The sequence below is a fragment of the Haliotis asinina genome, chromosome 5 (assembly GCF_037392515.1).
Source record: "Haliotis asinina isolate JCU_RB_2024 chromosome 5, JCU_Hal_asi_v2, whole genome shotgun sequence".
Lineage (NCBI taxonomy): Eukaryota > Metazoa > Mollusca > Gastropoda > Lepetellida > Haliotidae > Haliotis > Haliotis asinina.
The window spans coordinates 1,739,984-1,754,709 of record NC_090284.1 but is presented as its reverse complement, the minus strand read 5'-3'; the positions used below and the strand labels follow the sequence as shown (position 1 = coordinate 1,754,709).

The window sequence follows — 14,726 nt, the reverse complement described above, 5'->3', positions numbered from 1 at the left end:
TCATACATTGTCAGGTGAAGATATACACTGTCAGGTCAAGTGAAACATCGTCATATCAACCTGTACATAGGTCAATGCACACAGTCAGGTCAACAAGCACACAGTCAGGTCAACAGACACACTGCCAGGTCATCCAACAGTCAGGTCAACTGACACACAGTCAGGTCAACAGGCACACTGCCAGGTCATCTAACAGTCAGGTCGACATACACAGTCAGGTCAACAGTCACACAGTCAGGTCAAACCACCAACAGGGCAGCCCAGATGAATCCTGAGATCCGTCACTATTTTGATACATGATGTCTATAACTGGTGGGATTGTTTCAGTGTCAATGTCTCAAGACAGATACATTTTACATTGTAGCATAACAAACATAAATAATACATACAACCTTCATTCTAAACAACAATTAATTCATAAGGGTAAAACACTTTTAACATCTGCATGAGAACCTGTACCAGCTAAAACATCCTCTGACCAAATTTGAAGACAATGTATAGTTCCACAGGTTTGGTAAGAAAAGGTCAAGGTTAACAAAATCCCATTTCCTTGCTGAAAGCCATTTCTAATATAAGACATTCCAGTTAAACTGGAGTTTTCTGTTGAAGTCCATCATCCTACTCACCGCTGGTCCTGGAGGTCCAACAATCCCGTCGTATCCTGGAAGCCCTGGTGGTCCGGCTTCACCAGGTGGCCCAGGGTGACCACGCTCACCTGGTTCACCCTAAGGAATTACAGAGATATATGTACCAGGATATATGCAGTGATATACACCTTGATAGTTATATCAAAAGAGAAGGGCAACACATCTTATGACACAGTCTACTACTGGAGATAAAGAATTATATTTGTTTCTTCACTTGGGAAGAAAATTAATTGAAGTTGAAACATTGTTTAGCCTGTTAATTAGTTATATAGGTAATTACTTCAGTATAATTATCGATAGTAGACAGCATGACAATCATTCACTGTGCAAGCCATTCATATCTGTAGCAGCCATCACCGATGAGGAGAATGATGCTTTAAGGTGAAAGTCCCTGTACACTGTATCCACCACTATTGTGCAAACATCACAAACATGCACAAACATGTAGAAATGTTGAACAAAATAATTTTTCAGGTGAACCTAAAAAAATGCACTTACCCTTGCTTCACATAGCACTCATGACCAACCTTTCCTTCAGATGGCACCAACTTACCTGTTATTGCTCAGATAGTTCCATCGACCTACCCTTGATCCAAAGAGTACATTCACCTACCTTTCCACAGAAAGTACCCCCAAACTACCCTTGCACCAAAAGGCACCATCGATCAGCCATTGCTCATATAGTTCCATCAACCTAACCTTGGTCTAAAGAGTTCTATTGACCTACCTCTCCACAGATAGTTCCCCCAACCTACTCTTTCTTGGTCTAAGGAGTACCATTCACCTACCTTTCCACAGAAAGTTCCCCCACACTAGCCTTGGTCTAAGGAGTACCATTCACCTACCTATCAACAGAAAGTGTCCCCAAACTACCCTTCATCCAAAGAGTTCTATTGACCTACCTCTCCACAGATAGTTCCCCCCCATCCTACTCTGGTCTAAGGAGTACCATTCACCTACCTTTCCACAGAAAGTTCCCCCACACTAGCCTTGATCTAATGAGTACCATTCACCTACCTATCAACAGAAAGTGTCCCCAAACTACCCTTCATCCAAAGAGTTCTACTGACCTACCTCTCCACAGATAGTTCCCCCAACCTACTCTTTCTTGGTCTAAGGAGTACCATTCACCTACCTATCAACAGAAAGTGTCCCCAAACTACCCTTCATCCAAAGAGTTCTATTGACCTACCTCTCCACAGATAGTTCCCCCAACCTACTCTTTCTTGGTCTAAGGAGTACCATTCACCTACCTATCAACAGAAAGTGTCCCCAAACTACCCTTCATCCAAAGAGTTCTATTGACCTACCTCTCCACAGATAGTTCCCCCAACCTACTCTGGTCTAAGGAGTACCATTCACCTACCTATCCACAGAAAGTGTCCCCAAACTACCCTTCATCCAAAGAGTTCTATTGACCTACCTCTCCACAGAAAGTTCCCCCAACCTACTCTGGTCTAAGGAGTACCATTCACCTACCCATCAACAGAAAGTTCCCCAAACTACCCTTCATCCAAAGAGTTCTATTGACCTACCTCTCCACAGATAGTTCCCCCACACTAGCCTTGGTCTAATGAGTACCATTCACCTACCTATCAACAGAAAGTGTCCCCAAACTACCCTTCATCCAAAGAGTTCTATTGACCTACCTCTCCACAGATAGTTCCCCCGCACTAGCCTTGGTCTAATGAGTACCATTCACCTACCTATCAACAGAAAGTGTCCCCAAACTACCCTTCATCCAAAGAGTTCTATTGACCTACCTCTCCACAGATAGTTCCCCCAACCTACTCTGGTCTAAGGAGTACCATTCACCTACCTATCAACAGAAAGTGTCCCCAAACTACCCTTCATCCAAAGAGTTCTATTGACCTACCTCTCCACAGATAGTTCCCCCAACCTACTCTGGTCTAAGGAGTACCATTCACCTACTTCTCCACAGATAGTTCCCCCACACTAGCCTTGGTCTAAGGAGTACCATTCACCTACCTATCAACAGAAAGTGTCCCCAAACTACCCTTCATCCAAAGAGTTCTATTGACCTACCTCTCCACAGATAGTTCCCCCAACCTACTCTTTCTTGGTCTAAGGAGTACCACTGACCTACCTGTCCTCAGACAGCTGCCCAACCTACTACTGCTCCAGATATCTCATTCCTATAGACCACTGCTGGGATCTGCTAAACTGACTGACCTACCTTGAGTTCAATAATTCTGTGGCCATGTTCATCCAGGTTCAGTCCGGCAGGTAGACCGGGTGGTCCACGGTCACCCTATGTAACATGCACATGCTTTACAGTTTGACAACAAAATGACAAAGTTACACAGGGGTGGTAGTCAAGGAAGATAGTGTGACAGACAGCAGCCACTCAGGAGATCACAGCACTGACATCAGGGCAGTCAGGGACCGACCATTTCACATACATGGGATAACGAGTTGGATTGTTTTAATTGTTTTGGATTTAATAGTTAGTCTGTATAAGCTAGCAAAATAATTTGTCTTCATGTTTTAGCTCCATGAATAAACTGGACATTGTATGCTTTGAAGTTCTGACTGAAACGATATTACATCTGAGGCCCTTGAGGATGTAAAATGAGTGGTCCCTTAGTTTTCACATAGCAGATGTACACAGATCCCATGTCATGCTAACTAAGGATCTGTGAGTGGATACAGACACAACCTGTTTCCATCATGCAGTAACTGAAAAAGCAAACAAAACTTGACTGTGAAAATACGTTCAAAGCTCAAAGAAATAGTGACGAAATATGCATCCAGATGAAACTGTGCAGAAAGTCAGTGAAAAAAAACAAAAAAGAATAAGAAAATAAATTATGAGGAGACATCCATCTACCCACATCAACATGCATGTGTCCATCTATAGAAGTCTGCATGAACATGTCCATCTACTGAAGTCTGCATGCCTATATAAGTTTTTCAACCAACCTTTATTGTGACTACCTCATAATCTGAACCCTGGAAAGAAGGAAGATAAGAAATATATTAAGGGAAGAATATGCCATGATGTGGCAGTACAGCCTGCGTTTCTACATTTATAGTGAGTATTTTCAAATATTATGAGAACTGAAATGTAATATTTAAAAAGAAAATTGAACTAGCTTTCTTATAGTAAGAACACATAAAAAAAGCTTCAGTGTTTCAGTGGTTGATCTTCTTGTACTGCAGAAATACCTTTAATGATATAATTTTTCCTTCTCGTATAGATCTTTTTACACCCTGTAAGAGACAATAAACAAATATCAATATTTCATTCAGCATATACAGAGACATAGACAACAAAGAAGGGCGGACTACAATTCATTAATGCAAAGATTGTGTATTGGTGGAGGTGATAAATCTCAATATGGCTTCCCACATATGTGTGATAATGTTTCATGCACGGAGTTACCCTCCTTCAAACAGCCAATGATCTCATCATCTGATGTTAAGTGTTTCTATTTCAAATTTCTGTTTGGCAGATGAAGTCTGTTGTAAGCTGATAGCTAGGTTAGGACTTGTGGCTATTTCGCATCTTGTGAGAGAAAAGGCACAAGATAAAGTGCAATATTAGGCCTTTTTCTTGGTTAATCAGATTATGATCTTCAACATAAGAGATCCTCTTCCTCTTCTCTGTTACCCCCTCTCTTACTCTGACACCACACACACTTACTCACGTCTTGTGTAAACATAACGAGAAATGTATATCATATAATTATTACATATATTAACCATTTGCATTTACTGAGTGTTCGCCTGATGTATAATCAAGTGTTGCTTTGAAACAATGTGACAAAGAATAAGAGGCTTTATCCATGAGGTATGTAATGTCATCACGTTAGGTTGATCTGTTTGATCTGTCTTACCTTGGCTCCAGGTAGGCCATCATACCCTGCCAGACCGGGCTCCCCTTTCAGTCCCACCTCTCCGGCATCTCCCTGAAACATGGCAGCAAGGCATGTACACACAAGGTGGGTCTTTTGTGTTGTTATACTGAATGTCCTCTATCCTTTCTTAGCTTACACTGTCACCATCCCTGTTTACTTACCCTCACCCCAGTCAACCTTGAATCCACCCCTGTCTACCTTACCCCTAGCCTTGTCAACCTTGCCCCCACCCTTGTCAACCTTGTACCCACCCCTGCATACCTTGTACCCACCCATGTTTACCTTGTCCCCACCGCTGCTTACCTTGACTCCCTTTTCTCCCTTTGGTCCTTGGTTTCCCTGGAACATATAAAAGCTCTCATAAAATGCCTGCTTCAGGGTCCCCAGTCACTGAGCATCAGAGCCATTAGAAAGACTGTAACATTATGTATACGTTCTTGTTGCTGTAAAGATATGTTAACCCTTCTGTTGTTACCACTACTGCAGACAACACAGTGTAGAACTGATGTGGAAATATGATCAAGTTCCCACTTACTGACTCCCCACTCTTCCCTGGCGGGCCTATGGGACCCTGAAACAGAGAGAACACACCTGATGAGGGGCTTGACATATCCTTGATAAATGAACTCCACTGTGTGGAGTATCGACTGTAAGTACTGTAACATTTGGGTTGTTTGTCTATCATGTTGGTATACGTACACTGACTACTAGACTGTGCATTGAATTGTCATTAACTTACGCTCAAATACAGCTGTTCTTTATAAACATTCAAGATGAAATCTCAGATCCATAATTCTCTACAATATGTTTAGAACATAATTGAAGTTGTATAATGTGTTTCAAGATGACAAGCCATTCTGACCGTCACTGTCACCGTGGCCCGCCCCACATATCACTGTTGTGGCCTGCTCCACAACACCCAGCTGGAGGGAGGGGCACCTGTTCAAAATGGCCGCTGTGTAAGGCAGGTGTGTGGCTATTTGATGGAGATACCAGATTTACACTGGTTCCAGTCACGCTCCAGTCACTGTGCACCCTTTGCCCCCTGCCCTCATTTGCACCACAGACTCTGCCGCACACAACATCACCAGCCTCTACACCCATCTTACCATGCACAGTTTATCATTTTACCTTGGTAGATTGAGAAATATGAAATGATAAGACAAAATAAGACATGCACTGACAAAAGATCTTAGTGTAAGATTAGGACAACACATTAGCAATGGTCAGCATACTTTTGTAGACAACAACAAAATGATGATTAGAGTTGACACTGGTTAATCAGTACATAGATAGTAAATACAGTTAATACTAAGCACCACTATGTAGAGTATAGGGTGCATATGTGCCCAGATTGACACAATGATCCACCAAGGTCCTAAAGGGTTCACAGGCTCTCTCAGGGACATTAAGAGAGATGTGTCCGGATCTTCATTCAAGTTCAAGTTACCTTTGTAATCTGATATTAGTAATGAATCACAGGAATATGGATCTTTTGAAAGAATAAAGAAAACTGACTGAAGAAACAAACCATGCCATTGACATCAGTTTCCATTTTCTTCCAGTAAGGGAGTCAGTATCTTTATTGAGTCAGTATATTAGCTGTGTGCTCAGAGCATTTCCATACCATGTATGAATACAGTTACAAGTTCCAGGTGACCTTGGTGCTTCATTGTTACAAAATATAGTGTGGTTGTGAGATATCTGTTTAATGAAACATTGTCAGTTTAATATCAAAATAATATCATTGTGTAACAAATGAGCCTGTGAGGATGACATCGCCCTCGGGACTCCACAACACCGTACGACATTCAATATGTCACCAAGCCCTCCTTGGCATGGTGGATAATTGCCCAGCTAATCATTGACGATGTCTTAAGTGTTCAGGAGTTTACATGTATCCCATCAAATGTATCATTAGAAGTCACAATCTTAAACATGCAATAGTAAACTGACAACTTTGTTGTAAACACCATAGCTATGGTAGTTTACTGTTACCAGGACAACATGTTCACTGTTACCATGGTGATACCAGAAGAGAGTCATAGTGTAAACTGTATGATCCCCCTGGTAACAGCTAGCCACTGTGAAATACATTCAGTCACTCCGTGATACAGACAGGTGATACAGCAACATGCACATGCATTCTGTAGTGGTACCATGCACACCAGAGTGCCCCCTGGTGTCAATGAGGAGAGATATGCAGGAATGTGATCAGAGAAATAATGTAACATTCAGACATCTTACAATGTGTAACCCATTTTAGCTGAAATGTAATAAAACAACTGTTACACATTTCAAGAAGATAAACACAGAACTTAGGATGAAGGAAGGTGCCCATGAAGAGAGGTGCGATGTGAAGAAGAAGAACAAGAAGAAGTGTTCAACCAGCTAGCAACCAGGACACGGTGTGGATGTGGGACTCGGGGGGGAGACAGTATTCCTGGAACCCCTCCTACACATGACTTCAACTCATGCTGTGAGTGGTTATATTCACATACAGAGACTACATCACCATGTGGTGATTGACATAGACGTGGAGTACCTTCCAGTGTTGGGCTACCATGTATGCTGACAACGTAGGGCATGCACAACTGATGCTCCCACTATAACCTTACAGTATTACATATAGGGTCAAAGACTGGATATAAGTACAGTCTAACAGAATTTAGCATTAACAAAGTACACGGAACACTGAGTTGTCTTTTCCTGCTTAGACTGCATCAAGTGGATTTTCAGAAGTAATGAAATAGTAATCTAAAGCAAAGATACTGGTTATACAGTTAATGACATACTAGGTATCTGTTCTTGTTAGTTATGTTCAGTATATATAGAAAGTTACAAAAAGTAAATCTACCTCTAGTGGTAGATACAACCTGTCATTTTGAGCTTGACCTTCCTACTAAGGTCAGAACAGTTTTGTACATGGACTTATAGCCTACAGTCTCAATTAATAGACATACAGTTAAACCTCAATAATCTGGACTGTCATGCACCCAAATATCATGGGAAAGGTGGCTGACAACCGAGGCTGCCAAGTCCTCACTCTAAGTATCCGGTATTCCACCTAATGTTTAGACATCCAATTTAACTTCTGCTTGTAAAAATTGCATGCTTATTGATCAGTGGGTACAGAATAAGAACACTTGTACTGGTGGGTTCCAAATAAGGACACCTTGTACAACTGGTCATTATCGGCAAAATGGTCCAGAATGGGTTTACAGACTAGTCCAGACTACAGAGGTTTTACTTCCTAGGGAAAGTGACTGAGTTGTGCTATTGTCTGTGAAAAGGGAGCAGTATGTAGTTATATTCAGCTGTTTTCCCACATAAGGTATCCATAATGGCCCAGTGAGAAGAGGAAAGAAGGACAAGACATCGGCATGGCTATGGGCAAGAAGTCTTCATGATGCACAGAGATAGTGAGAGAAAAATCCTTGAGAGAAACAGAAACAATTGTCTAGGAATTACATGGGAAAACATTCCCAGACGAATTGATCACACACCGGAAAGCCTGAGTATCCACGTTGGCCTTTCTCTCCCTGAAACAAACCAAACAGCTGGTTCAACGGCCACCTGTATGATGGTGCACTCTCTACATGGCACTCTACATGCCACTCCACCTGGGATGGTGTAGCAACAACACTGATATGTGATACGGATCCTGTGATGTCAGATTATGTCTGTTGGACAACACATGTTTGTAGATGCAGTCTGTATGATGGCTGTAAAAGTGATAGAGGGGATGCTGGTGCTCCTGATTTGGAATGTCGTAATGACGATGACGATGACGATGACGATGATGATGAATAATGTGTAAAGTTTTAGTGATGCTGGCAGTGAGTGAGTATGTTTTTATGTCCCAGTTATCAATATTCCAGCAATATTCCAACAACACCAGAAGGGAGCTTCTCCACACATTGTACTCATGTGGAAAATCAAACTGGAGTCTTTGCGGTGACAGCAAACACTTTGACCACTCACCTACCCTTAGCACCAAGCTGGCTGTGAGTTTAGATATACATATATATATGATTACTAATGATTGTGGCATTAAAACTTATCATGTAACAATGAATTCCCTGTGGCTGTCAATTGCTCAATTTGACGTGGGGCTGTTTTGTTGGTAAGTGCTTGGAAGTGTTAAGTGATGTTTCATGTGTTTGGCAATCAGGACCAGTTATGAATAATACGCAGCACGTGGATAGTCATTTTCTATAGTAAACTATTTAGAATGGATGCTTTTTTAGGAAGCAATTACAAATATTTATTCACAAAAATATCGCTTCTCCAGGTATGGTTTGCACATGTGGAGGTGAAGTTTGGTGGTAATGAAATGAAAAACTCCCTCAACTTCATTGAGTCATTATAGTGATTTGCTTTCTGTTAGATGTGGATTAGTTAGAGCACATGGGGTATAACGCGATATTGACTGTCTGGTGTACATTTAGAGCACATTGCAGCAACTCGTTCCTGCCTGATTTACAGTTTAATAACAAATGAAAACATGACAAGGTCTGACTAAAAACTGTGAAGAACACCTGAAGTGAAGCTGGAGAAAGTGGGGAAGCTTAAAGACCTGGCAAAGGGCAATGGTTTCAGTGCCATGTTTGGCACATCTGGTGCCTAATGGTAGCGACATGGAGCGCTGCTGGAATTCCTCATTTATACACAGCCTTATTTAGCCTACATTGAAGAAAACACTTTCACAGCTACTGACATAAACTATTTTACTGTCCCATATTTTAACTGACATAAACTATTTTGTTGTCCCATTAACCAACATGGTGTATCGTTAAATCCATGGAGCTTCTCTGAGGTGAATAGACTTGTAGATATAATAAAAAGTATTTCATCCTGAAAATTGCTGGCCTACTGTGGTGAAGTATGTATGTTGTTGATGAAGCTGATGATATACAGGTATACAGACTTTCCACCAAACAACATTCATTATCCACTGCGTGACAAGAACCACAGGAGAATTACACTCTCTTATATGCCAGTAACATGACAGATAGAAATAATCTAATCTCCACCAGATAATCCAGTGATTGATTTTTGTGATGGAATGCAAGTGAAAACATCATACATTCCTGATGTGTACTACATTGGTGAGTCTACTGTACATTGTGTCAGTGAGTCTGTTGTACACTGTGTTGGTGAGTCTACTGTACATTGTGTCAGTGAGTCTGTTGTACACTGTGTTGGTGAGTCTACTGCACATTGTGTCAGTGAGTCTGTTGTACACTGTGTTGGTGAGTCTGTTGTACATAGTGTCAGTGAGTCTGTTGTACACTGTGTTGGTGAGTCTATTGTACATTGTGTCAGTGAGTCTGTTGTACACTGTGTTGGTGAGTCTATTGTACATAGTGTCAGTGAGTCTGTTGTACATTGTGTTGGTGAGTCTATTGTACATAGTGTCAGTGAGTCTGTTGTACACTGTGTTGGTGAGTCTATTGTACATTGTGTCAGTGAGTCTGTTGTACACTGTGTTGGTGAGTCTATTGTACATAGTGTCAGTGAGTCTGTTGTACATTGTGTTGGTGAGTCTATTGTACATAGTGTCAGTGAGTCTGTTGTACACTGTGTTGGTGAGTCTATTGTACATTGTGTCAATGAGTTTGTTCTATGCGTCAATAAGTCTGGTGTGGCTTAGAACAGTAAATGTAATACTCCCAATGGTCTGCCAACTTTGTCTGAAGACAGGATTGAAATTGAAACTGCAATTTCAACATATGGCAGCCATCTTGGAATTAATCCAATAATATCATTTGGATAATTTTATTTTGGAAATTCCTGCTGTAAACCATATGGCACTTATCACAACATGTCAAAGTTTTTTGCTGCAATGTTATGAGCCTGAAATAATTTCCAATCACCGCCATCATTCATAATGTGCTGCAGCTACTGGTTGCTAAGTTGTTGACCGTGTTGATGTCACAGTCTGGCTTACATCTACCTCTGTAGGGGCTCCGTAGTGTGTTTCAGAACAGCTTCTTACACTGTTGTGAATTAAAACCTTAGTCATTCCTCTGTCTCAGTCTTACTTACAAAGCGTAACTTACTTAGAAACCAAATAAAACGCATGCATGCGCTAAATACTCCTAATGTACCCTATTATAGGCTATACCAGCATGTAGATACAGTTGCCCTATTATAGGCTATACCAGCATGTAGATACAGTTGCCCTAATGTAGACTATACCAGCATGTAGATACAGTTGCCCTAATGTAGAGGGTACCAGCATACAGATACAGTCGCGTAAATGTAGACCATACCAGCATATAGATACAGTTGCCCTAATGTAGACTGTACCAGAATGTAGATACAGTCGCCCTAATGTAGAGTATACTAGAATGTAGACACAGTCGCCCTAATGTAGATTGTACCAGCATATAGATACAGTCGCCCTAATGTAGACTGTACCAGCTTATAGATACAGTCACCCTAATGTAGACTGTACAAGCTTATAGATACAGTCGCCCTAATGTAGACTATACCAGCATGTAGATACAGTTGCCCTAATGTAGACTATACCAGCATATAGATACAGTTATCCTAATGTAGACTGTACCAGCTTATAGATACAGTCACCCTAATGTAGACTGTACCAGCATATAGATACAGTCACCCTAATGTAGACTGTACCAGAATGTAGATACAGTCGCCCTAATGTAGAGTGTACCAGCGATGTAGATACAGTCGCCCTAATGTAGACTATACCAGCTTATAGATACAGTTATCCTAATGTAGACTGTACCAACATGTAGATACAGTCGCCCTAATGTAGACTGTACCAGAATGTAGATACAGTTGCTCTAATGTAGAGTATACTAGAATGTAGACACAGTCACCCTAATGTAGATTGTACCAGCATATAGATACAGTCGCCCTAATGTAGAGTGTACCAGCGATGTTGATACAGTCAGCCTAATGTAGAGTGTACCAGCATGTAGATACAGTCGCCCTAACGTAGAATATACTAGAATGTAGATACAGTCACCCTAATGTAGAGTGTACCGGCATGTAGATACAGTCGCCCTAACGTAGAATATACTAGAATGTAGATACAGTCACCCTAATGTAGAGTGTACCAGCAATGTAGATACAGTCACCCTAATGTAGATTGTACCAGCATACAGATACAGTCATCCTAATGTAGAGTGTTCCAGCATGTAGATACAGTCGCCCCAATGTAGACTATACCAGCATATAGATACAGTTGCCCTAATAGATACAGTTGCCCCAGAAGATGCTCCCTGTGATATCAAGAAATCATCAGCAGCCTGAGTAGCAAACCATTCCATCTGACTTATTTTCATGGCTACTGGCCTGCAGTATCAGTTGCTCCCTAAACATATTGATATCAAGGGCAACAGTTCTTGGGCTAATCATTTGAACTAAATATTTTGAGAGGATATTGCCTGCAGCAGCTGTTGTTTATTTGTTGGTTGTAACTTGATACAGGTTGTTTACCTGGGCAGGGGGGTGGGAAAGCTGAGATGGGAGGGGAAGGTGGGGAATGGCATAATGAGGAGATCACAGATCATCCTGAGACTGGTGTCATAATCATTGCTTTACAGAAATGAGAAACATTTGATTGATATTTCTTATCTTAGTCAGTAACTAGAAAGGGCATATGGTTGTCTGGCAGATGTTAGCTTCACCAACACTAGCATCCACCAAGGTCAAAACAGAGTAACATGGTTCTTTGCCATATGCCAAGATACATGAAATCAAAAGACACAGTATGAAAGCATGGCACAGATTCATACCCTTCTGAAGAAATGTCATCTTTGTGTTACAGATTTGTACCTGCCCCCAACTTGGTTGTGGTCAGACACAGGAGTCTTTGTGCCAGTGCAGGTTGCACTCCTGATGTCATGGTCAGCGTCTACCCTTATATCAATGTCTATCCTTATGTCATCATCTACCCTAATGCCATCACCTACCTTTATTTCATAGTCCACCTCATGTCATCATCAATCCTTATGATACTGTCTATCCTTTTGTCATCATCTACTGTCATGTCATCAATACCCTTATGTCATTGTCTATGCTTATGTCACTATACCCTTAAGTATAGGAGAAAACATGCCTTCGTGGTTTTGGTAGACAATATAAAACCGAAGGGGGAGGGATTTCTTAACCCTGATAGCTTTATATTGTCTACTAAAACTGAGAAGTGTTTTCTCTAACATATATAAACCTAAAGTGTGCTTCTCACTATATATTAGGTCATCTCTTGGTTTTCCCAGAATAACCGTATTTGAGGTTTTTGTTTTTGGAGGGACCAGGTTTTACTTTTCTTAACTTCATACGAACATCAACATTCTAATGATACATGAGTGTTTGAAATCATTTGAAAAATATTGTTCAAGATTAAACTCACAATACAATGTGTTCTCCAAGTGGAATTGGGACCGCAATTCTTCGATCCATAGACAGATGCTCTACCGCCTGGGAACTGAGCCAACAAAAGTGGTGGGGTTGAATTATCTACTTATAGTTACTGTCATTAAACTGATTTTATGCACGCTTCAGTTATTGTTATGTAGCTTCATTAAATGATCATCTACATTGTAATTACCCATCATTGATGGTCTATATGTTAGAGAAAACACTTCTCCTCAGTTTTGGTAGACAATGTAAAGCCATCAGGTCCGGAAATCCCTCCCCCACCATTACAGTTTCTACCAAAACCTCGGAGGGGAGTTTTCTCGTATACATATACCATCAGTGATGGATAATTACAATGTAAAACATTAAATGAAGCTACATAACAATATCTGAACCGCGCGTGAAATCAATTTAATGAGAGTAACTGTAAGTAGATAATTTAACACCACCACCTTTGTTGGCCCGGTGGTCGTGCGGTAGAGCGTCTGCCTACAAATGTGAGACTTGCGGTCCCAGTCTCCCTTGTGAAAACGTCTGTACTTTCAGTTTAATCTTGAACGATATTTTTCATTTGATTTGAAACACTCATGAATCATTTGAATGTTGATGTTCATATAAAGTTAGAAAAAGTAAAACCTGGGAAGCGGTCTTACTAACGAAAAGTAAAACCTGGGAAGAGGTCTTTCTAGCTAAAAGTAAAACCAGTCCCTCCAAAACAAAAACCTCAAATGTGGTTATTCTGGGAAAACAAGACATGAACCAATATATAGTGAGAAGCACACTTCAGGTTTATATGTCACCATATAACCTTATGTCATCGTCTACCCTTATGTCATCATCTACCCTTATGTCATCATCTACCCTTATGTCATCATCTACCCTTATGTCATCATCTACCCTTATGTCATCGTCTACCCTTATGTCATCGTCTACCCTTATGTCATCGTCTACCCTTATGTCATCATCTACCCTTATGTCATACTTACCGGTGGTCCAGAACATCCTGGAATTCCCCTGGATCCCTGGAGACATTCAATCACAAGACAAAGATGGCACACATGGGTAAACTGCCTTACACTCACGTTAGAACTTAACTTGTAGCTTATCTATAGATTACAGTATACATAATGTACAGGAAGTAAATGTTAGGCTCAACAATTATGTATAAATATACTGCCACTGAAAAATTACTTTGTTCACTTGCAGCAGGCTAAGAGAGATAGAGACACTAACCTAGACTTTGCTATATGGTTAGGTTTCTATAAACTTACATTCCAGCAGAAAGTGTGGAGCAAGTTGAGGGTGACTATACCTGCAGAAGGACTGTTGAATCCAGGGAGGGAATAGTGGGGTGTAGACCAGGATGGGAGAGACTGCTGAATCAAGTGAGGGAATAGTTGGGTGTAGACCAGGATGGGAGAGACAGTTGAATCCAGGGAGGGAATAGTGGGGTGTAGACCAGGATGGGAGAGACTGTTGAATCCAGGGAGGGAATAGTGGGGTGTAGACCAGGATGGGAGAGACAGTTGAATCCAGGGAGGGAATAGTGGGGTGTAGACCAGGATGGGAGAGACAGTTGAATCCAGGGAGGGAATAGTGGGGTGTAGACCAGGATGGGAGAGACAGTTGAATCCAGGGAGGGAATAGTGGGGTGTAGACCAGGATGGGAGAGACCGTTGAATCCAGGGAGGGAATAGTGGGGTGTAGACCAGGATGGGAGAGACTGTTGAATCCAGGGAGGGAATAGTGGGGTGTAGACCAGGATGGGAGAGACCGTTGAATCCAGGGAGGGAATAGT

At 41.3% G+C, this 14,726-nt stretch overlaps 2 protein-coding genes across 2 annotated transcripts in view; one reads left to right on the top strand and one right to left on the bottom strand.

Moving 5' to 3' along the window:
- LOC137283671 (cytochrome c oxidase subunit 6B1-like) overlaps positions 1-14,726 on the top strand; it is a 292,498-nt gene that overhangs the window by 147,842 nt on the left and 129,930 nt on the right. The gene's annotated exons all lie outside the window — the stretch shown is intronic.
- The window catches only part of LOC137284243 (collagen alpha-1(XXIII) chain-like), a 132,919-nt gene that overhangs the window by 49,601 nt on the left and 68,592 nt on the right, over positions 1-14,726 (bottom strand). Inside the window, exons 5-9 of the mRNA XM_067815977.1 lie at positions 5,064-5,099; positions 4,832-4,867; positions 4,508-4,579; positions 2,845-2,919; positions 627-725 (exon numbers count right to left, since the gene is read on the bottom strand). Of these exons, the coding sequence (XP_067672078.1) occupies positions 627-725; positions 2,845-2,919; positions 4,508-4,579; positions 4,832-4,867; positions 5,064-5,099 (318 nt within the window). The remainder of the gene's footprint in view (positions 1-626; positions 726-2,844; positions 2,920-4,507; positions 4,580-4,831; positions 4,868-5,063; positions 5,100-14,726) is intronic.